A 26,072-nucleotide genomic window follows, 5' to 3' on the forward strand; every position below is an offset into this window, starting at 1 on the left:
TAGCCCAAATTTATCCCAAATTAAAACCAAACTGTTGGAGATGTGCAAACACAAATGGAACATTCTTCCACATGTGGTGGACGCGTCCAAAAATTAAAACAATATGGATTAAAATTAGAAGTTGGATATATGAAATCACGAAAATCAAACTACTATTTAAACCAGAAATTTTTTAATTAGGGATAATAGATTTTAAAAGTCAAGAAAAAAGAATACCACTTAATACAACACATAATAATGGCAAGCAGGATTACTATAGCACAAAACTGGAAGAAAGAAGAACCACCAACAGAGAGAGATCTGATCAAAAAAATGCTACACTGTGCTGAATCCAATACATTAACGCAACAACTGAAAAATAATATGAAAGTACAAGATACAGATACTTGGGAAAATTTTTACAAATGGGTCAATGACCGGAGGAGGGGGGGAAGAATAATAATAATAAATAAAAAACTAACAAACAAGTAAATAAATAAATAAATAACTAAATGAGATTGAAAATACAACAATAACCCAAATATTGATAAACCTCACTTTATTTACTCGTTGACAGTTCTTTTCAACCGAAATACTATTGTTATTTCAATTAAAAAAATAGAGATGTATATATGTATAATTTATATAGATATATGATTTCGCTGATACAAATTTCCGTAAAATCATATTAAGATCGGCTGCAAAGTGGCAGCAGGGGTAGGGAGAGGGGGGAAGGTTTGTTGTATGTTGATGTAACAGAAAGCTATAATTGTACTTATAAACTATGAACATGATGGTCTGTTAATGTGTGTCTTTTATGTATGTATATATTTAATAAACTCTATTTTAAAAATAGAATACTACCATCATGTCTCCCTTGGTCCTCCTCTTCACTACACCAGCCATGCCCAGTTCCTGTAACTGTTCTTAATATGTTATAGTCTCCAGTCCCCTAATCATCCTGGTTACTCTTCTCTGCATTTTTTCTAGAGTTTCAATATCTTCTTTTACAGTGTGGTGACCAAAACTAGATGCAGTATTTTAGGTGTGGTCTTACTAAAGCTTTATCAAGTGGTATTAGTACCTCACTTGATCTTGATTATATCTGTTAATGCAGTTTAAGATTGTGTTGGCTTTTTTGGCTACCACTGCACACTGCTGGCTCTTATTTAACTGTTAGTGCATTAAGTCTCCAAGATCCTTCTCAGTCTATAGGTGTAATTTTGTTTTTTCTTGCCTAAGTGTAAGATTTTACTTTTCTCTACATTGAATTTCATTTTGCTTCATTTCAAATTGACTCACCAATAAAAAGATTGACTGGAGGGATTTGCACTGAAGCTGTAAATGGAACGTATAGCTTTGCTTGCAGAGATGACCCCACCAATGAGATAATCCCCTGGCTTGAAATGATACTTCCAGTTTGGTGCTTGTTGTGATGAAATTAAGGAGCATTTTGCCTTCAGCATCTTACAGGTTATCTGGGAAAGCAGAAGCAGAATAAAGAGAAGATTCCCTCTTGGCATTTTTTTTGGCATTTTTACTTGTCCCAAGCAATGAGGAATTGGATTGCAGGCATCCAAAGTCAAAGACTTTGGTGGTTCTCCTGATGCAGTGGGACCCAGAAGATTTATCTCTGAAGAGGATCTTAGGGAAGAGGTTCTTCTTATGGCCATGCCTTAAATGTCACTTCTCTGTGGAGTACTGTCGTTTCAGACTCCAGGCCAAGATGTCATCCCATGTCATCTCTGTTCTGATGTTTATGTCAAAGGAAAAGTCCTTGGAGATTCATTAAGAAGGCAACGCAAATCACCATATTGAACATTTTAACTCTCTGACACCTCAATATCTGCTCTGTGAAGCCAAGAAAATATGTTTTCCTTGTTTTTTAAAAAAATTATTATATTTATTTATTTATTTATTGGATTTGTATGCCGCCCCTCTCCGTGGACTCGGGGCAGCTAACAACAGTGATAAAAACAGAATGTAAAAATCCAATAATAAAACAGCTAAAAACCCTTGTTATAAAACCAATCATACATACAAACATACCATGCATAAATTGTAGAAGCCTAGGGGGAAGGATTATCTTAGTTCCCCCATTCCTGACAGCAGAGGTGGGTTTTGAGGCGCTTACGAAAGGCAAGGAGCGTGGGGGCTATTCTAATCTCTGGGGGCAGTTGGTTCCAGAGGGCCGGGGCCGCCACAGAGAAGGCTCTTCCCCTGGGCCCCGCCCACCAACATTGTTTAGTTGACGGGACCCGGAGAAGGCCCACTCTGTGGGACCTAACTGGTCGCTGGGATTCATGTGGCAGAAGGCTGTCCCTGAGATAATCTGACCCGGTGCCATGAAGGGCTTTATAGGTCATAACCTATAATATAATATGCACACATTACAAAACATACAAACATGTATAAATAGGAAACACATTTTTGATTTCAGTTCTAGTGCTAGATCAGTCTATAAGTCTTTCCTCTATTTGTCATTTTCATTATGTTTAATACATTTGCTGTATCTTTCAATTTTCCACCCTATATTTCTAACTTCTGTTCTACTTTTTATCCTATTTCAGCTAATTTTCTCTATGGAACTTGATGAAACAATTTCGGTTTTCAGTTTCTATATACATTTCTTTACATATAAGGCTATCACATTCTCTAAAAACTATATATGCATATCTAACATATCCTTAACAATGTTCCCTCTAACTTTTTTTCGGTGTGGGCGGAAAAGTATAGTGTCTGAGAGGCAGTCCCTTTGGGACTGGGCGGCATAGAAAAATAAATAAATAAATAAATAAATAAATAAATAAGAAAAAAAATCCCTTCTTTTTTATGAAAAGAAATTAATAATAAAACAAAACCAAAATCTATTACTATTATTACTATCTTCTCCTCTTTTCCCATCCCTGTCTCCTCCCCCCTTGTGTGTGTGTGTGTGTGTGTGAACTCTTGAACCATTTCCAATAACAGGTGAGCTATTTGAAATGGTTCAAGAGTTCACAGACACACACACACACACAAACGGCTGGGGGTTTTTTTCTCTGTTATTATTTGGGTGCTTTTTACCATATGCTTTAAATCAAGAGTCATTTCTCTCTCTTTCTCTCTCCCCCTCTTACTCTCTCTCTCTTTTTCTCACTTTCTCTCTCCCTCTCTTTCTATCTCTTTCTCTCTCTCTCTCTCTTTCTCTCTCTCTCTATTGTTTTCTTTCTCTCACACTCTTTCTTTCTATCTCTCTCTCTTTCTTTCTCTTCTCTCTCTTGCTATCTCTCTCTCCCCTTTCTCTCTCTCTCTCTCTCTTTCTCACTTACTTTCTCTCTCTCTCCCTCTCTCTCTCTCTCTCTGTGTCAGTGAGGGGGCTGTGAGAGCGCTTTCTCCGAGCGCTCCGGGAACGCCTGCCCTGCCTCTACTGCAGCCCCCTTGCTGAAAGTCTGAGACGAAAGCGCTCCCAGCGAGGGGGCTGCGAGAGGCGCGGGGCGGGCATTCCTGAAGTGCGCGGAGAAAACCCTCTCTCGCAGCCCCCTGGCTGGGAGCACGGAAGAGAAGGAAAAGAAGCCGCAGCCACCGGCGCTGGAGAAGTCACGCCCCAAGGCAGGAGGCGGCGGAGGAGGAGAGGGGGCGGATCGGGTGGGCGGGGGGCAGCAGCGAGAGGCCAGGTGTGCGAGGGGGCCGTAGGCACTGTGGGGAGGCAGCAGCGGCAGCGGCTCCCTTTCCTTTAACTGCTGGTGCCTCCTCGCCCCCGGAAACCCCCCCGCAGGCTGGCAGGGGGATGGGGAGAGTGCGCCCGTGGAAAAGGTTGCATGGGGGGTATTTGGGGGTGCGCGCATGCACACACGTGCAGCTTACGGGGAACGCTGATCCTTAACACACATTTCATGGGATTTTTCCTTATTTATTATATTTATTTATTTATTTATCAATTGGATTTGTATGCTGCCCCTCTTTGTGGACTCGTGACGGCTAACAACAGTGAGAAACGTGAGAAACAAGCCCACCTGAACCCCTAAGTCCAACTTCACAAGGAGGGACTCGCAACCCGCAATCTCTGGAGCAATGAGTCTCTGCAGACAAAGACTCTCCCTGGCTATAATAGCCACTCCTCACCCCCTTCCCTGGGGTCGAGGCTGATGCCAAACCTGAAATTCACTTCCAGACTCTGTAGTGTCAGCACCTAATCCCCAAAACTTTACCCTTAGACTGTCCACCGTTGACCTCTCCCGATTCCTAAGAAGTCAGTAAGGGTTGGGGTTTTTTTCGAATAATGAGCTTAACAGATTTGTAAGATTGAAATAAGAAATGAATTTGTTGACCCTAGATTAATGTAAAGGTTATGGTAATGTTTTAATAGTAGATAATGAAAAGCTATACTTTAAGAGATTTTTGAATATATAAGATATGATATGTTTTTACAATTACTTTGTGAAAGAAGGATATAAGAGCCTCCATTGAATGTTTACAAGGTAAAAGGGAAAAATTTGTATAAGTTTGACAATAAGCTGGACTTTGTGTTGAAAACTATGTATTTTTTTTAACTTTGTGTTGGAGAAAAAAAAATGATCGAAAGAAGTCATTAAGGGGCGTGCAGAAGTACACCAGAGTGCCTTCTGTCCCCTGTCCTAATGTTTCTCTTTTACTAGTATCATGTACTGTATATAAATATTATTATATCTTTGTCTACCACCAATAGAATATGAATTATTAAATAATATATTCCATTTGAATAATTTCCTGGCATAATTTCCAATAGAAAAATTTCTGGTTTCCAGTCAGTATATTTCTTTGTTACATCTTTTATCAACTTTTTAATCTTAATTCATTCTTTTTTAGCGTTTTCACTTGTCCACCATTGATGAAAATATGTACCATATGCTGACATTTTCAGCACAGGGGAGATATTTTTTAGACATCTTTGTAAGGCGTGCCAGAGTAAGATGCCATCTATAAATCATCTTGCATTGGTTTTCTCCATATACCATTGATAATGTCAATTTTAAATTTGTCTGCCAGATTTTTCCCATTTTGTGAATTCAATATGGTAACCCAAATCCTGTGCCCATCTAATCATAGTTTCTTTGACTGTTTCTTATTTATTTATTTGTTTCTTTATTTGTCAAACATGTATAGGATATTAGTTTGTATAAACATAACATAAGTAAAAAGTAATGATAAAAAACTATAATAGGACAGTAGGACAGGGACGGTAGGCACAATGGTGCGTTTATGCATGCCCCTTACAGACCTCTTAGAAATAGACAGAGGTCAACTGTAGACAATCTAAGGTTAACGTTTTTGGGGTTTGGAAGAAACCAGAGTCAGGTAGTGCATTCCAGGCATTGATCATTCAAATTTAAAGCGATTTACATTTAATTTGCATTTATTATGTGCTCGTTATTTGAGTTGGTTTGATGCTTTTATTGTAATATTTGTATTATGTTTTTATTATGTAAAAGATACATTTTATATTGTAATGACAGAGAAACATAAAATAAAAAGTTCAAAAACAATGGAATAATCTTGTAAAACAGTACAGTTAAAAAAGCTGAAAGAGTTTCTGAAATAAACCAGTAAACATTATCCTCTAAACTGTAGTTGTTCTGTGCATGGTCCTCTGACCTAACCCACCGCCCTTGTTTTGATAAAATCAATCTCTTTATTGAGAAAACCACACATAACGAAAAGCAGATTTTGAACGGCAAGAGAAAGGGATTTTTTTTCCTTCTTCGGGGCTACACATAAACAACGTTTGGAAAAGGTGCCAAATTAATCAGCATTCCTTAGATAACAAGTCCATTTATCATTTAAACATATGAATTTTCTCACCAAAGTCCTGGGCAAAAATCATACAGCAGAGAATGTTTTTTATTGAGGCAGAAATCATGGTTTTTGAAGCCTTCTTCAAGCACATCCCCAGTCTAATATCTCTTCCATTGAATGACGGGACCCAGGAGAAGAGCCTTTTCTGTGGCGGCCCTGACCCTCTGGAACCAGCTCCCCCTGGAGATCAGAACTGCCCCCACCCTCCTTGCCTTTCGTAAAGTTCTTAAGACCCATCTTTGCCATCAGGCATGGGGGAACTGAGACATCTACCCCGGACCTATACAGTTTATACATAGTATATTTGTGTGTATGCTTGCTTTTAATAATGGGTTTTTTAGTGTTTTTTAAATTATTAGATTTGTTCTTAAATTGTCTTTGTTATTGTTGTGAGCCGCCCCGAGTCTACTGAGAGGGGCGGCATACAAATCTAATAAATAATAATAATAGTAATGACGTTGAAACCCCACACCCAATTGCCCCAAATCATTTGCCTTTATATTGCCTGGAAGTGACATCGCACCCCAAAGAGGCTATGACTGTAAATTAATGCCTTTTACTATGCAATTCCTCGCATCTTTTCAGCAATCTTCTATAGTGAGGGTCTATCCACTGACTTTCCACTCTAATGTCTATCTCATCCTCCAACTGGGACCACTCCCCCATTGTCATATAAGCCCCCTCTAGTGGTTTTTCAGGTTCACTCAGGTCATTTTCTCCCTGACTCTCACTGTCTGCATCAGCTGGCAACCCTCCTGTCCAGGGTATCCAGAAGGGCCTCGCTCATCTTCTTCAGAATCTGACATGACTTGAGGGGGACAAGGAGCACTCACAACAGTAGTGTTTTGTAGAATTTTCAAAATAATTGGCAAAATTATAATTATTTCATCACATAACATTTAGATTACAAAAGCAAATTTGTTTGGAATCACACATATATTACAATAGATATAAAACTTAATTTGACTCTATATTGCTAGCATTTGGTGAATATGCTTCAGAAGAGGTGGTAGTAGTAGTGGTAGTGGTAATGATAACAACAACAACAAAAACAACAACAATTTATTTATTATTTATTAATCCTGCATATGCTGCCCAACTCCCAGAGGATTCCAACAAACAGTATAATAATATACTGCTCAAAAAAATAAAGGGAACACTTAAACAGCACAATATAACTCCAAGTAAATCAAACTTCTGTGAAATCAAACTGTCCACTTAGGAAGCAACATTGATTGACAATCAATTTCACATGCTGTTGTGCACCTTTGTACAGAACAAAGTATTCAATGAGCATATTCAATGAGCCCTTCATGGCATCAGACCAGAATATCTCCAGGACCGCCTTCTGCCGCACGAATCCCAGCAACCGATTAGGTCCCATAGAGTTGGCCTTCTCCGGGTCCTGTCAACTAAACAATGTTGGCTGGTGGGACCCAGGGGAAGAGCCTTCTCTGTGGCGGCCCCAGCCTTCTGGAATCAACTCCCTCCAGAGATTTGAACTCTTGTCTTCCATAAAATGTTGAAGACCCACCTTTGTCACCAGGCGTGGGGATAATTACCACCCTCTCCCCCTTTTTTGTTACATTTTCGGCCTTACTGTATGATGGATTAGGTTGAATGTGTATGATTGTATAGTTAGGGGTTTTACTATGTTATTAATGTTTCTAAAATTGATTTTATTTTTCTACTATTGGATTTGTAATGCATTGTATCACTGTTATGTTGTGAGCCGCACCGAGTCTTCAGAGAGGAGCAGCATACAAATCTAATAAATATAATATAATATAATATAATATATTTTATTCATTCAGATCTAGGATGTGTTCTTTGAGTGCTCCCTTTTTTTTTTTGAACAGTGTATGATGATAGCCATAAAAAAGTAAAGACATTATCCTAAACAAATAGAAAATGTTTCCCACTAAAGGAGAGATTGCACCGCTAATACTGATGAATTTTCTAGAACAGCATTCGCCTGTCTTGGCAAATGTATAGACTTCCAAGAATTCCAATATTACATCATCATTGTTACAATATGTAGATATCGAAGTTCACACAACTTTAAAGTTTCATACAAATAATTTTAGAGATAAGAGAGGATGTACATAATTTATGATCTGTAGAGAGAAAAATGCAGAAAACGAATAATTTATGTTTTCACTATTAGCTGTTCCTTTATATTCAGATCTGGTCTTATTAAAATAATGTAGCACTTGGGAATGAAGATGCAGCCCAGTAGGCCAGCACTGGAGGCCAAGATTGAGAAGATCTGCACACCCACCATGTACTTCCCTTTGGTGCTCAGGTAGGTGGGTACAAAAGATACCCAGACACTACAGAAGACCAGCATACTGAAGGTGATCAGCTTGGCTTCGTTGAAAGACCCAGGGAGATTCCTGGCCAGGAAAGCCACTACGAAGCAAATGGTGGCCAGGAGGCCCATGTAACCGAGAGCAATATAAAACATGGCAAGAGAGCCTTCGTTACACTGAAGTACAATCTCTCCTGACTGGGAGTGCATATCAGAATCAGGAAATGGAGCAGAGACCACAAGCCAGATGCTGCAAATGATCACCTGAATACCGGAAGAACAAAGGATGATGGAGTTAGTCAAACTCCTTCCCAGCCATTTTCTCACTCTGTTTCCTGGCTTTGTAGCTAGGAAGGCTAGCATCACCATGATTGTTTTGGCCAAGACGGAAGAAACCGCAACTGAGAAGATTATGCTGAAAGCTGTTTGCCGAAAAAGGCAGGTGACTTTCCTTGGGCGTCCAATGAAGAGGAAGGTTGTTAAGAAAGAAAGCTGAAGTGAGATGAGAAAGATGTAGGAGAGGCTCCGATTATTGGCTTTGACAATGGGAGTATTTGCATGTTTAGTGAAGATTGCTAACACTAAGGCAGTAATTAAGGAGAAGAGGACTGCAAGTGAAACCACAATGATTCCCAAATATTCTTGATAGGAGAGAAAGCTTATTTCCTTAGGGAGGCATTGATCTTGCTCCTTATTGGGATGCTGATCTTCTGGACATTTGGTGCAATAATCTGCATCTGAAGAAAGGAAGATTTTTAATATTTTCTGATTTTTTTTTCCCAAGAAAACCTTATAGGGCAGGGGTATCAATTTCATTGAGGGCTGCACCAAAGTTGTGTTTGATCGTGGAAGGCCAGGTGGGCATCACCAGGATTATTATTATTATTATTATTATTATTATTATTATTTATTTATTTATTTATTGGATTTGTATGCTGCCCCTCTCCGCAGACTCGGGGCGGCTAACCACAATGATAAAAACAACATGTAACAATCCAATTAATAAAACAACTAAAAACCCTTATTATAAAAACCAAACATACGCACAAACATACCATGCATAACTTGTAATGGCCTAGGGGAAAGGAATATCTCCGAGACCGCCTTCTGCTGCATGAATCCCAACGACTGATTAGGTCCCACAGAGTGGACCTTCTCTGGGTCCCGTCAATTAAACAATGTCGGTTGGCGGGCCCCAGGGGAAGAGCCTTCTCTGTGGCGGCCCTGACTCTCTGGAACCAGCTCCCCCCAGAGATTAGAACTGCCTGTACCCTCCTTGCCTTTCGTAAACTCCTCAAAATCCACCTTTATCATCAGGCATGGGGGAACTGAGATATCTCCCCCGGACCTATATAATTTATGTATGGTATGTTTGTATATATGTCTGCTTAATAATGGGGTTTTTAAAATATTTTAAATTGTAAATTATTAGATTTGTCATGAATTGTTTTATTGTGTTGTGAGCCGCCCCGACTCTTTGGAGAGGGGCGGCATACAAATCTAATAAATAAATAAATGAATGAATGAATGAATAAACAAATAAGCAAGTAAGTAAATAAGTAAATAAATAAGTAAATAAATAAGTAAGTAAATAAATAAATAAATCTTCACTCCCCCATTCCTGGTGATAAAGCTGGGTCTTGAGTAATTTGCGAAAGACAAGGAGTGTGGGGGCCGTTCTAATCTCTGGGGGGAGTTGATTCCAGAGGGCTGGGGCCGCCACAGAGAAGGCTCTTTTCCTGGGGCCCGCCAAACAACATTGTTTGGTCGAAGGGACCCGGAAAAGGCCAACTCTGTGGGACCTTATCGGCCGCTGGGATTCGTGCGGTAGAAGGATGGGTGTGGCCAGCTCAATGTCATTAGTGTCAGGGGGGTTTGTGGTGGCCCGATCATTCGCAGCCCTTCAAAGCTCCATTTTCACTGGCAGAGGGCTGTAGGAGGCCATTGCAGCCAAAAACAGAGCTCAAGAGGGATGTGTGTGGCCTTCCCAAGCTCTGTTTTTGCTGACAGAGGAACTGTAGGCCGGTCCTTTGCTGTTTCCAGGGTAGCCCCACAGGCCATATTTACGCACATCATAGGCCAGATCCAGCCCCCAGGCCTTGAGTTTGACACCCCTGTTATAGGATAACTGAAATGAATCAGACCAGTCAGGAATGGTACAGACGGTTCCGTTTATTCAGCTCGAACAAGTGACTTCAGCCAGGAAACGCGTCTGAGCTGTCAGTGTCAAAAGCAGCTCTATTTATACTTTAAAGGCTCGCGCCTAAAAGAAACGGCCGTGCGTCTTAACCAATCAGACGCGATCTTGATTTATTCACATTTTAAAATTTACAGAGACAGTATTTTACAGAATTTCTTTTTACAGACTTAACACCCCTCCCTCATTGGTTGAGCGCAACTGTCAATCAGTGAGCCATGTGATGTAATCCTCCAGTCTGCTTGGCCTGCGTGAAAGTCGCTCAGACCTGCGCAGATCATTTGCGTCTGTGAACTCAACGGAGGAGGATGGCTCGTTGCAGTCTCTTGTCCGCGGCTGGGCCCAAGTTGGGGCTCCGGCCTGCGGCTGAGGATTTGATGGCGTTGCACCGGTTCCTGACGAGGAGGACGGCTCGGAGTCGTTGTTGGAGAATCCTGGCCGTGGTGAGTCCATTAAACAATCAAAAAGTTCAGGCTCTGTGTGAGAGTCTGCTTGGGGGGAAGAATGTTGGTTAGCGGTTTGATCATTGTCAGGTGTTAAACGCCCCCGGAGGTGATCTATGTGCCGCTTCCATGTGCGGCCATCCTCTAGTAAAACAAAATATGTTTTAGGAGCTGTTTGCTGGAGTATTTTTCCTTTGAGCCAGTTTAAACCCCCATCAAAATTTTTAGCAAATACATTTTGCCCTAGGTACATACTTCTTTCAGGTATTCTACCTGTTACATCATTATAATTTGTTGTACAATAATGGGGGTGCAACCTGTCCAGAGGGGACCTTATTTTTCGACCCAATAGAATTTCTGCAGGGCTTTTATTAGTGATGGAATTTGGGGTGATATGTTGCATTAATAGGAATTTATCCAAATTGTGTTGTAATTCCCCTGGGCCTGCCCTGCGCAGTGCCTCTTTGGCCACCCGAACATAACGTTCTGCCAGACCATTAACCCATGGCGAATAAGGAGATGTGAGGGCGTGTCTGACCCCCAAATTACTGAGAAAACATTCAAATTGTCTGGCAGTCAATTGTGGCCCATTATCAGAAACCAGGATGTCTGGACACCCATGCGTGGCAAACAAGTGATACAAAGCCTTTATGGTGGCACAAGTAGTGATGTTTTGCATGGCTATTATTTCTACCCATCTGGAGAAAGCATCTACTACAATCAAAAAGTTTTGGGATCCAATAGGGCCTGCAAAATCGATGTGTATGCATGACCATGGCCCAGTGGGTTTCTCCCATTCAATTGGTGTTGTTTTGGGGGGATTGGGACGTGACTCCTGGCAAGGGTCACAGTTTGCTACCCATTGCTTGATGTCTGAGTCTAGGCCTGGCCACCACAAGTGTCCTCTGGCCAAGCCCTTCATTCTAACAATACCTGGGTGGCCCTCATGTAGCATACATAGCACTTTTTGTTTTAAACTGTTAGGGATGACTACCCTGTCACCCCATAAAATACAACCCTTCATATAAGACAATTCCAACCTTTTTGCTTTAAATTCTGTTAGTCCTGCTTCCTCATGATCTCCTATCCAACCCTTTTGAATACAGTTAATAACTTTTAACAATATTGGGTCCTTTTTGGTGTGTTCAGCTACCTCTTTGGCTGTGGTCAGAGGATTTTCCTCAAAGTCTAGTAGCAATATGTCTTCTGCTGGGGTTGGGTCTTTAACTAATTCAGGCATGGGGCATCTGCTTAGGCCATCTGCATGGTTAATTGCTTTCCCCCCTTTGTGGTTTAACTCATATTGGTATCCAGATAAAAATAGCGCCCACCTAATCAATCTGGGGGACATGAAAGGAGGAGTTGGTTTGTTGGAAGCCAATAGACCTAATAGGGGTTTGTGATCTGTAATAAGTTCAAAACTCCTCCCACACAGGTAGTTGTGAAATTTCTTCACGCTGGAAACTAGGGCCAATGCCTCTTTGTCCAGTTGGCTATAATTCCTTTCGGCCATGGACAATGTCCTGGAGAAAAAAGCGATTGGGGCTTCTGTTTTGTTGGGCATTATATGAGCTAATACCCCGCCTACCCCATAAGCCGAAGCATCACATGTAAGCCTTATGGGCAAGGTTGAGCTGTATTGAACCACTACGCTTTTAGATGTCAATAATTGTTTTATTTTGCAAAAAGCTTCGTGCTCAGGTGTGCCCCAGGTCCAGGGAATTCCCTTCTGCAGCAGTCTGTGTAGCGGTTCTGCTGCCGTTGCCTTCTGTTTTAGAAAGATAGAATAAAAATTAAGAAGGCCCAGGAATGCTTGGAGTTCCGTCTTATTATTTGGCTCGGGTGCTTCTGTTATGGCTTTTAATTTTTCTGTTGTGGGGTGGATTCCCTCACCGTCTATTCTGTAACCCAGAAATTCGATGCTTTTGGCTCCCCATACACATTTGTCTGCTTTTACTCTCAAACCCCTGGATTGTAGCCTGGACAATACTTCTCTAATTCTGTCATTTAATTGTGACTGGTCGTCCCCTGAGATAAGTATATCATCAAAATATGGGGTGGTTCCTTTTATGCCTGCCAGTAACCGCTCCATTAGGCTTTGGAAAATGCCTGGGGCTATGCTGACCCCAAATTGTAAGCGGGTGCACCTGAAAGCACCCCTGTGAGTAACTATGGTCTGTGCCAGGGATGTGGCCTCATCGACCGGGAGCTGTTGGTATGCCTGTGCGAGGTCGATTTTAGAGAAGACCCTTCCCTCCCCCAGTGAGTGCAGGAGCTGTTGGACTACCGGAATTGGATATGGGTGGTGTTGGAGGGCTTTGTTTATCGTTGCTTTGTAATCTGCACAGACCCTTAAGGAGCCATCAGGTTTAAGCGGTGTGACTATAGGGGTTTCCCATGGCCCTTGTTCCACCGGGACTAGAATGCCCTGAGCTATAAGTTTATCCAGTTGGATGTCCAATTTGGGGAGGAGTGGTAAAGGGACCCTGCGAGGCTTAAGTCTGACAGGGGGAACCTTTGGGTCTAGAGAAAAAGAAATAGGCGGCCCATTATATGTGCCCAAAGTAGGGCTGAAAACCTCAGGGAACTCTTGAACAAAGTTAGGAACATCATTATCAGCATTAATATTACAAATTCCCGATATTTCAATGCCTAGAGGAGACATCCATGTTAACCCAAGGAGGGAGTGTTTAGCTCCCTCAACCACAACCAATGGAAGAGAACATTTACATTTCTTAAATTGAACAGGCACATCTACTTTACCCAATACAGGTATAACATTTCCCTGAAAATCCCTTATAACCAGAGTTGATTGCATTAAATCAGATTTAATAAAATTTGGCATGTACATTTTAAATTTGTCCCAAGGCATAATAGAGTACTTTGACCCTGTGTCTAATTCCAAATTACAGGGTTTGCCATTTAAATGTAAGGAGATAACAATTTTGCTCCCCTTTTTTGTATTTGCGCAATTTACGTAAGTTTGTGCGTTACCTCGTGAGTAGTCATGGTTAGCGGTGGAGTAGTTTCTGCGGTTGAAGCCTCTGGAAAATTTGTTGTCTCGCGGTTGTTGTGCCTGATTGTTGAATCTCGGTTGGCGGGGTGCAGAGAAGGACTCCTCGGGAAGGGGCGCTCTGCATGCCTCTGCGATGTGTCTGCGCCGGTTGCAACGGCGGCAAATGGCGTCGCGGAAAGGGCAGCGTTGTCTTGCGTGGTTCCCTCGGCATCCAGGGCAAGGGTTGGATGGTCGTTGGTATCTGGGCTGTCTGGCTTGGTCAGATGGCAGCAGAAGACAGGTGTCGTCGTCCGTGGCAGCTGGGCTGAGGTCATCTGGTGCCTCGGCGTGGGAGCCAGCAACGGAGATCTTTGAAACGGTTTCTTTTTTCTCGTGTTCCTTTAGTTCTTTTGCGGCCGCGTCAGCTACTTCGGCAGTTTGAGCCAGCTTGATGACAGATTGAAGCGTTGGCTCATCTTCTGTTAGTATTTTATTTCGGACCGCGGCGTTTTTCATCCCAAAAATAAGAGCGTCGGTGAGGCGAGCTTCCGGGTTGTCAAATTTGCACTTTGACAGTACCGTGCGAAGTCGTGTGGCGAATTGGTTTATGGATTCCGACTCACGTTGTGTCATTCTGGAAAATTGATGTCTGTAGACTACGGCAGGTTTCGTTGGTTTGAAATGATTGGCGAGTCTCGTTTGGAGGTCGTCCCAAGGAACGTTCTTAGCCGGGAGCGGGTCGGTCAGTGTTTGAACAAGGTCGAAGATTTCAGTCCCGCAATAATTTAGAAATATCGCCCGCTTCCTGTCGGCTTCTGCTTCTCCCATTCCTGCCGCTTCGAGGAAAATCTCGAATTTTGCCATGTAGGCGTCCCATGATGACTTTTCGGGGTCGAAGAAGTCGGGAGCCCGGCCGATCTGGAGGTTGTTCATTCTTGACACGTGGATTCTTCGTTCTCTCGTCGCCAGTGAAATGAATCAGACCAGTCAGGAATCGTACAGACGGTTCCGTTTATTCAGCTCGAACAAGTGACTTCAGCCAGGAAACGCGTCTGAGCTGTCAGTGTCAAAAGCAGCTCTATTTATACTTTAAAGGCTCGCGCCTAAAAGAAACGGCCGTGCGTCTTAACCAATCAGACGCGACCTTGATTTATTCACATTTTAAAATTTACAGAGACAGTATTTTACAGAATTTCTTTTTACAGACTTAACAATAACTGACTAAATAGAAGAAGAAGAATGAAAGTTAGTGAGGGATTGTCCTTTTTCCAGTTCCTTATCATTTTTTTCATGAACAGAACAAGCAAAGTACAACATAGAGGCAAAACATTAACAGAAACTGTTTATTTATTGTCATATTTCTTCAGTGCCCATCGCCCCCGGAGATAGGCTTTTGCCGCTGATATTGTTCACTCACCTTCCTCACTGGAGAAGGTGCCTTCTGCACAAGAAACACAGTCATAACAGCAAATGGGCCTCCCTTCATAACCCACTTTGAAAAATCCAGATTGGCAACTTTCCACACACCTGGAAAAAGGTAGACTCTAAGCATAAGGGGGAAAAAATGGGGAACATAAAGGAATACGTTTTAAGAATGATTTGTTGAATAAAGGAATAGTAAGGAAGAATCAATAAGGTCCTAATGGGAATTTCAGATATAGGCCAAAATTTTTGAAACGGCAAAATTGGGAACATTCCTATTCCTACCATATTTTTATTTATTTATTTATTGGATTTGTATGCCGCTCCTCTCCGGAGACGTGAAACGATTGCAAATCGTTTGTAAAAAGAAACAAAATCATAACAGCAAATGGGCCTCCCTTCATAACCCACTTTGAAAAATCCAGATTGGCAACTTTCTACACACCTGGAAAGAGGCAGACTCTAAGCAGAAAGGAAAAAAATAGGGAACATAAAGGAATACGTTTTAAGAATGACTTGTTGAATAAAGGAATAGTAAGGTAAATCAATAAGGTCCTAATGGGAATTTCAGATATAGGCCAAAAATTTTGAAACAGCAAAATTGGGAACATTCCTATTCCTACCATACTTTTGGAGTATAAGACACACATTTCCGCCCTAAAAGAGGCTTAAAATTTGGGTTCATATTTTTATTTTTATTTTTAATATTACTATTATTATTATTATTATTATTATTATTATTATTATTATTATTATTATTATTATTATTATTATGTCAATACAACACAGCAAACGAGATCACTATGCTGGATTTCATATTTCATCACCAGTCGGGCGCTTCCCAAGCACCTAGGACTGTGTGATGTAGCGGCAAATTATGTTTGCCGATCCCAGTAAAGCGGCCTTTTGCAATTGACAGATGGAGATTTTGTCAATTCCGTTGGTCTTCAAATGTCCGCTGAGATCCTTTGGAACTGCGCCCAGCGTGCCAAGTACCACTGGGACCACTTTCACTGGCTTATGCCAGAGTCGTTGCAGCTCAATTTTTAGATCATCGTATTTCATTAATTTCTCTAGCTGCTTCTCCTCCATTCTGCTGTCTCCTGGGATTGCGATGTCGATGATCCATACTTCCTTTTTCTCCACGATCACAATGTCTGGTGTGCTATGCTTCAGAATTTGGTCAGTCTGAAGTCCCACAGTAGCTTTGCTTGCTCATTTTCGACCACTTTTTCGGGCTTATGATCCCACCAGTTCTTTGCCATGGGTAAATGGTAGTTCCAGCACAAGTTCCAGTGGATCATCTGTGCCACAGCATCATGTCTATGCTTGTAGTCAGTCTGTGCGATCTTTTTGCAGCAGCTGAGTATATGATCGATTGTTTCATCTGTTTTTTTACAGAGTCTGCACTTTGGATCGTCTGTTGATTTTTCAATTCTGGCTTTGACAAAAAAAAAAATCAACAGACGATCCAAAGTGCAGACTCTGTAAAGAAACAGATGAAACAATCGATCACGTACTCAGCTGCTGCAAAAAGATCGCACAGACTGACTACAAGCATAGACTACAAGCATTATTATTATTATTATTATTATTATTATTATTATTATTATTAAATGAGGTGCACAGAGAATGTGTTGTACTTATTAGTACTGGTGATATAAATATTAGAAATGTGGTGAATGAATTGGTTTTTGCTACCTTGTTAAACCTCTGGGGCCATTCAATGACAAATCTGGGTTCCTGGGATGACTCTCTTGCAAAACTGCCAAATTTCACTCTAAGAAAAGTTCTATTTGGAAATTGCACGTAGTTCACAATGTCAAAGTCAGCTCCCAGCTCGCCATTCTTGTCCAAATACACCCCATCCATGGATCTATTGTGAAACTGGGTGTTCTGCAGGAAATGATGAAGCTGGCATGGTAAGGATAACATTGTCAATAAGAAAAACTGCAGCCCTTTATAGAAGAATCACTTGATTTCAATTACAACCTTCTCCAACTTGGGTTTTCTGATTCACTAGATCAGGGATGTCACCTTTACCAACTCAAGGCCCAAGGTCTGCATATGTCACATGCTGGCCATAACAAATTCCCCGCCCATAAGCTGATAGGTGTAACGGACACATTGGCAGAAGGTGAATGGTCAATGTGATGAACTTGGGGGTGTGGGAACAAGGGAATGAACTTTAAACGGTGGAGAAACCCTGGTAGCTTTAGATTTGGGTTTCTCCCAGACGTGCCAACATGGCTCTGTTAATAAGTTGGAACGTTGAGGAATACTTTGCCTCAGACATAGAAACATAGAAACATAGAAGACTGACAGCAGAAAAAGACCTCATGGTCCATCTAGTCTGCCCTTATACTATTTCCTGTATTTTATCTTACAATGGATATATGTTTATCCCAGGCATGTTTAAATTCAGTTACTGTGGATTTACCAACCACGTCTGCTCGAAATTTGTTCCAAGGATCTACTCCTCTTTCAGTAAAATAATATTTTCTCACGTTGCTTTTGATCTTTCCCCCAACTAACTTCAGATTGTGTCCCCTTGTTCTTGTGTTCACTTTCCTATTAAAAACACTTCCCTCCTGAACCTTATTTAACCCTTTAACATATTTAAATGTTTCGATCATGTCCCCCCTTTTCCTTCTGTCCTCCAGACTATAAAGATTGAGTTCATTAAGTCTTTCCTGATACGTTTTATGCTTAAAACCTTCCACCATTCTTGTAGCCCGTCTTTGGACCCATTCAATTTTGTCAATATCTTTTTGTAGGTGAGGTCTCCAGAACTGAACACAGTATTCCAAATGTGGTCTCACCAGCACTCTATATAAGGGGATCACAATCTCCCTCTTCCTGCTTGTTATACCTCTAGCTATGCAGCCAAGCATCCTACTAGCTTTTCCTATTGCCCGACCACACTGCTCACCCATTTTGAGACTGTCAGAAATCACTACCCCTAAATCCTTCTCTTCTGAAGTTTTTGCTAACACAGAACTGCCAATGCAATACTCAGATTGAGGATTCCTTTTCCCCAAGTGCATTATTTTACATTTGGAAACATTAAACTGCAGTTTCCATTGCTTTGACCATTTATCTAGTAAAGCTAAATCATTTACCATATTACAGACCCCTCCAGGAATATCAACCCTATTACACACTTTAGAGTCATCGGCAAATAGGCAAACCTTCCCTACCAAACCGTCCCCTATGTCACTCACAAACATATTAAAAAGAATAGGACCCAGAACAGACCCTTGTGGCACACCGCTTGTAACCTGTCTCTGCTCAGAATACCCGCCATTAACAATGACTCTCTGATGTCTATGCTTCAGCCAGCTTGAAATCCACTGAAATATCCAGGGATTAAGTCCAATCTTCACTAATTTATCTATCAGCTCTTTATGTGGAACCGTATCAAAGGCTTTGCTGAAGTCCAGATAGGCAATATCCACGGCACCACCTTGATCCAACACCTTTGTGACAAGGTCAAAGAAATCAATGAGATTAGTCTGACATGATTTGCCTTCAGTAAAGCCATGCTGATTTGGGTCCAATAAGTTATTGTTTTTTAGGTGCTGATTTATCCTCTTTTTGAGTAGAGTCTCCATCATTTTAACTATAACTGATGTCAAGCTAACTGGCCTGTAGTTACCAGCTTCTTCTCTACTGCCCTTCTTGTGGATAGGCACAACACTAGCCATTCTCCAATCCTCAGGAACATCTCCTGTTAACAGGGATTGGTTAAACAAATCAGTCAGGGGGGTAGCAATGACAGATCTGAGTTCTTTAAGAACTCTGGGGTGGATGCCATCTGGACCCATTGCCTTATTTATCTTTAATCGTTCAAGTTCTTCTAAGACATCGGCTTCTAAGATCACTGGAGCTGAATCCGTACAGCTGGAAGCAATGCTATATCCCTCTACAGTATTATTTTGTAAGGTGTCTTTTGAGAAAACTTAACAGAAGTAGCTATTGAAATGGTCAGCAATTTCCTTATTCCCATCAATGATGCTTCATGATGCTGCAGTTTTTCTTCTTCCTATCGCTAATATATCTGAAGAAGGTTTTATCCCCCTTCTTTACCGATTTGGCAATTTCTTCCTCTTTTGAGGCTTTAGCAGCATATATTATCTGTTTCGCCTCCTTCTGTCTCATTTTATACACCTCTCTATCAGCTATACTTCCAGACTCTTTATACCTCCTATAGGCAGCCTTCTTTTCATTGACTATAGCCCTTACATCATTGCTAAACCATAGCGGTTTCTTCTTCCTTTTACCTTTAGTTATTTGCCTTACATACAGTCCTGTGGCTTTTAAGATGGCCTTTTTTAATACAGTCCACTGGGTGCTTTCTCCTGCCATTTTATCCCTCCCCTTTAATTCATTATTTAAATATTCCCCCATTGCATTAACATTTGTTTTTCTGAAATCCAATACTTTGGTTGCAGTATAGGATTGCTCACAATCAGTTTTTACATCAAACCACAAACATAGATGGTCACTGCAACCTAAATTTTCTCCCACCTTAACCTCTGAAACCCAATTCCCATTCATAAAAACTAAATCTAGAATATTCTCCCCTCTAGTTGGTGTCTTAACCAGCTGTGCCAGAGCTGCTCCTGTAAAGGCCTCTACTATATTCTTACTTTTGCATGTAAGGGCATTGGTGATATTCCAGTCAACATCAGGCATGTTGAAATAACCCATAACCACAATATCTCCCTTTACTGCCATTTGGGTAATTTCATCCACCATCTTGTTGTCATATTCCTGTCATAGACTCTGATTTACTTTTGGATGCTATTTGGAACCCTGACACAGGGAGCCTATTTTATTCCCCAAATCAACCTCTTCCATACTATATCAATTTCAATCCCAATTGATATACAGTGTTCCCTCGATTTTCGCGAGTTCAAACTTCGTGAAAAGTCTATACCACAGCTTTTCAAAAATATTAATTACAAAATATTAATTAAAAAATACTTAGTGTTTTTTCCCCTATGCCACGGGTTTTCCTGGCCGATGATGTCATATATGTCATTGCCAAACTTTTGTCCGCCTTTAATAAATATTTTTTTAAATAAACTTTAAGAAATAACCCTGGTGAGTAATAATCTAAATGGTTGCTAAGGGAATGGGAAATTGCAACTTAGGGGTTTAAAGTGTTAAGGGAAGGCTTGTGATACTGTTCATAGCCAAAAATAGTGTATTTACTTCCGCATCTCTACTTCGTGGAAATTCGACTTTCGCGGGTGGTCTCGGAATGCATCCCCCGCGAAAATCGAGGGAACACTGTGATATGCAAATCTGGTCATTGGAATAAATACCTCTTGAAAAAATCCTGATGTCCACCCACCGATATGCTATACTGTATTTACTTTACCATTCTCAACTGATAGTAATCAATAACATTACTGGTAGTATCAATGATTCTTGATTTTAGCAGAGATATCTCTGATGGAGCAAGAAATACCTGCCAAGCTCGCAGCCTTTCCAGTTTCAAGGCACATCCACCTATTAGCCTCTTCCTGGATCTGGAGAAAGAGGCTGCATCTAAGGCCCTTGCCAAAGCCCTGATGGTGTGATAAATATGATGGCCAAGAGAAAGGATGTTTTCAATCTCCTTCTGTGACAGAGTGTCCAGTTCTTCTCTCTCTTTGCATCTTACCGATCGTTTAGCAGGGAAGGGATGCTTTTCAAGTAAACATGTAAAAGCTTTCGTTGCAAATTGACTGACTGAAGAGTCAAGAAAATCAGCTGTGTCATATTTTATCCAGTTCTTCGACTGGATAGAGCAAGAGAAAATGCCATCAATGTATCGGAAAGTGTTGTGTCTCAAATAGAACGAGAGATCCCACATAGCTGTCAGCACCCAGATTTTTTTTACTTTAGGTTTTATGAAAAATTTAAATATGTTCTCGATGAGGTGCATCCCATAGACATATGTCCTCTGCAAAGTAGATTCTGCATAGTAAATAAATACATTGACTTGTCTCCATTTGTAGTACAAAGCAGAGTTCATTTTAAATGGCTTAGTTCGCAATGTTGGGATCCACTGCACGAAAACAACACAAATACTATTTTTGGTCAGTAAATGTGTTAGAGCTTTCACAAACTTTTCTCCATTATCAGTTTCTGGAGCAATAAGAACCACTGAAGTCCATCTGAAATAGCGCAGCAGTTTAACGATCCCTGGATATTGGGTTCCTTCTTTTGGGAGCATTCGGTAGAAAAAAGGAAAATGGGTTTTATCATTCATATCATCAGAAACAAAAGCATATGAGATCTGGAGAAAAATATTAAGAAAATGATAGTGTCCAGCAAACTCAATTTTGTTCCCTTTAAATTGTAAGTAAATTGGGAGATAATTGTGATAAGGGACAAGACCAGTTTTCTTTCTTCAAGGGAGGTCCAGTTCTCAAGAACACATAATCCCTTCTCATTCTCACTAGCTCTCTCTAATTATGACTTCAATTAAACTATTTAATATATACCTACAACTACTTCACTGAAAAAACATTTGGACTACCCTCCTAGATTAAGGAAAATCCATTGATGCAATCTATATTGACTTTTGCAAAGCCTTCGACTCAGTGGTCCATGACAAACTACTCCTAAAACTCAAATCCTATGGCATCTCAGGACTCCTCCACACCTGGATTACTGCATTCCTGTCAAACAGGCAACAAATTGTTAAAATTGGAAGCGCCATTCCCACCCCCGTCCCTGTCAAAAGCGGCATTCCCCAGGGAAGTGTACTAGGTCCCCTTTTCTTCATTCTCTACATCAATGACCTTTGTGACCATATCGAAAGCAACTGTGTTCTTTTTGCCGATGACGTAAAACTTTTCAACACCACTGACAAATCACTCACTCTCTAAAAAGACCTCGACTTTGTCTCAGACTGGTCTAACACCTGGCAACTTCAAATATCTACCAACAAATGCTCTACCCGCCACATCGGCAAAAAGAATCCAAACCTCATATACGAACTGAATAAACAAACTCTCACAGCCAACCCACACTCAGTAAAAGACCTTGGAATACTAGTATCAAATGACCTAAGTGCTAAAGCCCACTGCAACAATATCGCCAAAAAGGCCTCTAGAGTTGTTAACCTGATCCTATGTAGCTTCTGCTCCGGCAATCTCACACTACTCAAAAGAGCCTACAAAACGTTTGCCAGATCCACCCTTGACTACTGCTCATCTGTCTGGAACCCATACCACATCTCAGACATTAACACCCTTGAAAACATCCAAAGATATTTCACCAGAAGAGCCCTTCATTCCTCCACTCGAAACAGAATATCCTACGAAAATAGACTAACAATCCTAGGTCTAGAAAGCCTAGAACTACGGTGCCTAAAACACGATTTAAGTATTGCCCACAAGATCATATGCTGCAACGTCCCACCGGTCAATGACTACTTCAGCTTCAACCGTAACAACACAAGAGCACGCAACAGATTCAAACTTAATACGAACCGCTCCAAACTTGACTGTAAAAATATGACTTTAACAATTGAGTTGTCGAAGCGTGGAACTCATTACTGGACTCAATAATGTCAACCCCTAACCCCCAACATTTCTCCCTTAGACTATCCACGATTGACCTCTCCAGGTTCCTAAGAGGCCAGTAAGGAGTGTACATAAGTGCACTAGTGTGCCTTTCGTCCCCTGCCCAATTGTCTTTCCTTTATCTCATATATCACATATATTTTCTTCCTTTCATATATCTTCTCTTCTATTTTCACTTTTATCCTTATATATATTACTTCCTGTGTATTTGTGTATTGGACAAATGAATAAATAAATAAAAAATAAAAAATAAAAAATAAAAATATGTATCTATTCAGATGCATAGAATTCCATAATATTCTCCTGCGCTTCCAAAAGGGATGAAGTTTTCTAGAACTTCATTACACTTTCCTAATTATTTTTCACAACACTAAGAAGCACATTTCAGAATGGGAACCTGATTATTTTTTACGGACAACCAAGAATAGCTAAAAATCTTGCCATCATATATATATGGTATGTATATAAGAGCTGCAATGGCACAGTGGCTAGAGTGCAGTACTGCAGGCTACTTCTGCTGATCACCAGCTGCCAGCAGTTTGACAGATCGAATCTAAATTTATTTATTTATTTTTATTCATTTTTAGAGTTGAAAGGGACCATGAAGGCCATCAAGTTCAACCCCCTGCCCAAGCAGAAACCCTAAAGCACACCAGTCAGGTGGCAGTTCAATCTTCTCTTTAAAATGTTCAGAGTGTTGGAGTTCACAACGTCCGCTGGTAGGTTGTTCCATTGGTTGATCTCTCTGAACGTCAGGAAGTTCCAATGACCAGCTTAAGGTTGACTCAGCCTTCCATCCTTCTGAGGTGGGTAAAATGAGGACCCTGATTGTTGAGGGCAATATGCTGACTCTAAACATCTTAGAGAGAGCTGTAAAGCACTATGAAGTGGTATATAAGTCTAAGTGCTATTGCTATTGCTATATGTACCACTGGCGTCCATGAAACCAACTTGAGGATACTATGGATCCCATCCATACCTTCCGCAAATGAATATCAATTATTTACTCTTAGCCAATGGTGCATAAACAAACCTGTGCCCTGTTCGGTTTGATATACTAGATAAAGCAATAGTTGACTTCAGGGAAGTATCCATTTAGCTCTTCTGAGAAATATGCTACTATGGTTGCCATTGTCTTATTTTGTTTTTTGAGATCCCAGACCAACCTATAGCCCTGAGCATAATACATCCTTTATGACAACCCTTTACATTTTGGGGGTGCCTGCAGTCCAGTTTGAATACTTATGACCCATCTGCTAAATGTTTGGAAACCTCCTAGGTCAAAATCGATTATAACCTTGTCTCAAATCCACAAATCTTACCTGTGGGACTTTGTAGATGTTCAGCATGGTTGCAATATGGTAGGAGAGGTCAGAATCGGTGCCTTCAAGAAGCACTAGCAGATTTTTCTCACTTCCACATTTGTAGTTTGGAACACTTGCCAATTTTCCAGCAGAAAGTAGGTCTAACAAGGCTTCAGCATTCATTTCTGCATTGAAGTTACTGTCGTGGACATTGTAACCCAGAGTGATGTTGGGTAGGATCAGATTGTTCTGATTGATCTCACGGATGGCAATCAAGAAGGAGAGGATATGCCAGCTTTCTTGTTTTGGGTTCCTGCATAAATTATGTATCATATCACTACCCAAATTCAATATCAAAGTCATTCACATCTACTTTGACTTAAATGGAGACACGTAAAGATTTAACTTAGGAAGGTAAATAGGATGTCTACGGAGAGGGGCGGCATACAAATTTAATAAATAATAATAATAATAATAATAATAATAATAATAATAATAATAATGTGAGAAGCATGCATGGAACTGGAAAAGGATGATATTCATAGTTATTTCAATGGCTACAATGTCTAAAAAAAGGAATTGCTGAGAAGATTAATTAAATTATTTAGAATTTAGAAGAGAAATGGAAAGGATTTTGGAGGTCTTCTAATTGAACCCCCTGCTCAAGCTGGAGACCCTACCATTTCAGAAAAGTGTCTTCTTAAAAACCTCCATCACCAAAATACCTATAACTTCTGAAAGCAAGCTGATCAATTGTTCTCGTTGTTAGGAAGTTTCTCCCTAACTGCAGGCTTCTTCTCTCCTTGATTGGCTTTGTATCCACTGTGCCTTGTCTTGTCCTCTGTTTCCTTGAAAAATCAGTTGTCCCTCAAATACTGAAATACTGCTATCATGTCACCCCTTGCTTTTCTTTTCTCCAGACCAGCCAAACCTAAATCCTGCAGCTGTTCTTCTCCATGCCTTTAATCATCTTAGTTGCTCTTCTTTGCACTTTTCCAAAATCTCAGGATCTTTTTTTCTAATGTGATGACCAAAAATGAGTGCAGTAGTCCAGGTATGGGCTTACTAACATTCCATAAAGCAATATAGGTAAAGGGAAAAGAGAAAAGTAAAATCAGTAGTAAAAGGATTGATGGCAAAGTGACCTGTACATAATTACTCACCAGAGAAAAAAATTGCTGGATGGAATCACACTGAAGTTGTAAATTGATCGTACAGCTTTCCTTGCTGAAATTACTCCACCAATGACATAATGACCTGGCTTGAAATGATTTCTCCATGATTTTCCATGTTCTTTTAAAGTTAAGGGGCATTTTCTTTGTGGCATCTCCTGGGATACCAGGGTAAGGAGTAGCAGAAAAATGAGAACTATTATGTGCCTTTCTTGCTTAGCCACTGGCTCATCAGAAGCCATTTAAAAAGGATCAGATGAATCTCAATTCTGAGGCTTTGATTCCTTTCCTGCTTGAAAGGAAACCCAGTGAAATCTTTATGTCTGAAAGAGATCTTAGAGACTAAACCCTCTTCATGTGTCCTTGTCTTCTGTTTCAACTCTCAGTGGTCCAGGAGGTATATATGATGATGCCTTCAGACCTGGAGATAAGAGGTCATCCAAAGTTCCATTGTTCTGGTGTTTGTTTCAAAGGCAGGTTTGGAGAAAATCCCTGGAGAGTCATTAGGAAGGCAAAGTAAATCACCATTATTTTGAAATGTTCCACTCTGGAACAGAATAATATGCCTCTAAAACACAAAGCTGTGTTAAGGGAACCTTTAAAAAAAAAGAAATTATCAGCTTCTTCAACAGAGTTTGAAACAGGGGTGAAATTCCTTTCGCCCCCCTTACCAGTGCTGTAGGCATGGCTGGTGGGTGTGGAGCTGTAAGGGTCTGGATTGGGGCCAACAGGCTCAAGCTCAACCCAGACCAAACCAAGTGGTTATGGGCATTTCCACCTAAGGACCATTCTATCTGTCTGTCCGTTGTACTGGGGGGGAAAACATTGACCCCTTAAGACAGGGTCCGC

General features: G+C 40.7%; 1 protein-coding gene across 1 annotated transcript; it reads right to left on the bottom strand.

The window, feature by feature from the left end:
- Positions 1–7,942: 7,942 nt before the first annotated feature.
- Positions 7,943–25,465, bottom strand: LOC139159121 (vomeronasal type-2 receptor 26-like). The gene is made up of 8 exons (XM_070736480.1): positions 25,215–25,465; positions 24,070–24,364; positions 20,551–21,453; positions 16,863–17,075; positions 15,607–15,623; positions 15,157–15,283; positions 14,039–14,306; positions 7,943–8,841 (listed from the first exon to the last, which is right to left on the bottom strand). Exons 1-8 carry the CDS (start codon positions 25,463–25,465, stop codon positions 7,943–7,945), a joined length of 2,973 nt encoding a protein of 990 aa, XP_070592581.1.
- Positions 25,466–26,072: the final 607 nt, after the last annotated feature.

This window comes from Erythrolamprus reginae, chromosome 2 (assembly GCF_031021105.1).
Source record: "Erythrolamprus reginae isolate rEryReg1 chromosome 2, rEryReg1.hap1, whole genome shotgun sequence".
In the NCBI taxonomy this organism is placed as follows: domain Eukaryota; kingdom Metazoa; phylum Chordata; class Lepidosauria; order Squamata; family Dipsadidae; genus Erythrolamprus; species Erythrolamprus reginae.